The sequence below is a fragment of the Larimichthys crocea genome, chromosome XIII (genome assembly GCF_000972845.2).
Source record: "Larimichthys crocea isolate SSNF chromosome XIII, L_crocea_2.0, whole genome shotgun sequence".
Taxonomy (NCBI): domain Eukaryota; kingdom Metazoa; phylum Chordata; class Actinopteri; family Sciaenidae; genus Larimichthys; species Larimichthys crocea.
Genome location: NC_040023.1, coordinates 31,895,333 through 31,898,017, shown reverse-complemented (window position 1 = coordinate 31,898,017; position 2,685 = coordinate 31,895,333). Strand labels below are relative to the sequence as shown.

Sequence of the window (2,685 nt, the reverse complement as noted above, 5' to 3'; positions counted from 1 at the left end):
ACACTACAAGTTCAGAGAATTCATCAACTCAGATAGATAATGTTTTCAGTTTAATATGTGTCATCCTTTTCTGAGTTCAAGTCCAGTGCGGTATCATTCAGATGGTTTCAGATAGCATAGAGTATGGTAGCCTTTTTTCTGTAGTAGATCTGTTTTCTGGTGCCTGAGAATATTTTGAATTTTGGTTTCCTTCCTGTCAACTCTATTTATATAAGCATCAGTAAACAGAGCAGCAGGAAATAAACATGGGACTCTCTATGTGGTGTTTAATCTGCCACAGGCACAACTATATATGTAATTTGGGTTATTTTTTAATGAAGTCAATATGAATGATATGTTCAAGGTTAAATATTTATACAACTAGCCATTCTTAAGTCTGATGTAACAGTATGGAAGGAAACCATGCAATACCCACTCTTAATATTACAACAATTCATTTGTACTAGGAACTTCTGTAGTACGGAGCCCACTGTGTGAAAACAGAAACTTTTTTCGACTGTGGCTCAGGAGGTAGAGCGGATATCTGCTTTACCATGTCCACCATTTTAATAAAGTATGCTTGCATGCCATGTCATGCTTTGCTGGCATCATTACAGGAATTCTCTCTTTTTCTGCTTTTGAAAGGGTTCAGTCGTTCACTGGCTGCTGGGATCATGTTCTTTGTTTTAAGTAAGTCATAGATACAGTAAACACATGGTGACATATTAATCTTGTATGAATGGAGCCATTGACAATCATTTTGCATATTGTGTCCATTCTCAACCAACCAGGCCTGCCATTGAAACTTTGTAAACTGAGACAACATTCATAATGTATATTGATTTTAATATGTATCAACATCTGCCCATAATGCCAGCTCTCTTTGTTCTGTTTGCAATGGCCATTTACACCGGAGTGACATCTGTCTTGCTGATAGTAAACAAAATAAGTTGCATACTGAACCAAAGAGATAATATTCTAAATTCTATAAATAGCTCTGTCAATTCTTCAATCAAATCACCATGCTGGTCGTACTTTCAATTTGCAAAAATTTTATTTACCCTTATTATAAGTTAGTACAATCTCATCAGATTCACACTCATGAAAATGCACAATATATATGTTAGAACTAACACAACACTGAGATTTATAAATACCAGATAACTAGAAAAATATGTCTTGACATCAAAAACATTTTCTGTACAATAATTATTTCAGCCATTATTTTGCACTTGACTTTTCTATAGAAATTACCATACCTCTGTACAGCTCATCTATGTTTTGTTTGGCAGATATTGTGCCTACAAAATGCATGAGAGCAGAAGAGACTAAAATAAACAGGAAATAATGTCACGAGTGCAAAAAATAACATTTCCCAGTAAAGCAGGATGTGATTACAGTTAACATGATAATTTATTACTCAATTACCAGTAAAAGCTGTTTTATAAAATGACTGTTAAAGCAACCTGTGCAGCATTACACATTCTGTTATAATGTCAATAATATACTGTACATGTATAACATTAAAGCTGAATATGGACATATTGTTATGAATGTGTATTTTGCTCTTGGTCAGAGCTTGTCCCCTGCCTTTGTACTCTTGAAACAAGCTTCCTGAAAATTGACTTTTCACTCGTGCATTGGAAAGCCGAGGAGGAAAAGTAGAAGATGATGGGATCAATGCAGGTGTTGAAGGCACTAAACAGCAAGGTGTAGTACCTCCATTTTGGGCTCTCACCTTGGAAGTAACCCACTAAATGAGAGATGTTGAATGGCAGCACACAGACGAGAAACACAGCTAGAGTTCCCAAGGCCATGCCGATTGCCTTCTGCTTCTGCGTCCGGGGTATCCGGGGTCGGCTGTACAGGATCAAGATGCAGCGCAGGTAGCAGTAAACACAAATTAGAAGAGGTATGAGGCAGAGCACAAAGAAAGCCTCCAAACGTACTGGTAGGAGGATCTCCAACTGCTTTTCAGTAAAGTTCTCATAGCACACAGTGGAGTTTTCACTCTCTGATGGGTGGTGCTGGGCAGCAAAAACAGTACTGCAGTGTGCTGCTGAGATTAGCAAAATAATGGCACTGATAACTATCGCATACACAGGTTTCTGCAGCTGATGATAAGTGATGGGAAAAGCAACACCAATGTAGCGAATTACACTGACTGCCATCAGTAACAAGGAGCTCGTATAGATTGCGAAGAAGAAGGTGAAGGAGGTGAAGGAGCACAGGATCTTGGGCAAAGTCCAAATCATGCCTGACGCCGCCTCATGCATCTTGAGAGGAAGGATGATCAAAAAGAGCAGGTCAGAGATGATCAGATTGAGTAGCAGGATGTCTGTCAGAAGTGGCTTGGAGTGGATCTTAACACTGAAGGCATAGAGAGCCAGGAGGTTGGCTGGCAGGCCTATCAGGAATGAAATGATGTAAACTGAGAGGATGACCTCAGTCCTCACCACTGTCTCCATTATGGCCCTAAACCAAAGGGGAAAACACACCATTAAAATCCAACATTTATGCAGTAACAGACACAGAAATGATTATTTTCTATTTTTATATCAGTTGTGATGAATGGATCTTAAATTAAGTCTTCATGTGGTCCAAATAAAAAAGAATCATATTGTTTCTAATACCTAATGAGCAGAGATTATACAGGAATATAATGAACATGCGCATAATATTAAAGAGGCAGTCAGGTAAATGTAA

General features: G+C 38.2%; 1 protein-coding gene across 1 annotated transcript; it reads right to left on the bottom strand.

Moving 5' to 3' along the window:
- Positions 1 to 1,526: 1,526 nt before the first annotated feature.
- Positions 1,527 to 2,447, bottom strand: LOC113747431 (free fatty acid receptor 2-like). The gene has a single exon (XM_027287242.1). It carries the CDS (start codon positions 2,445 to 2,447, stop codon positions 1,527 to 1,529), a length of 921 nt encoding a protein of 306 aa, XP_027143043.1.
- Between the last annotated feature and the right edge of the window lie 238 nt (positions 2,448 to 2,685).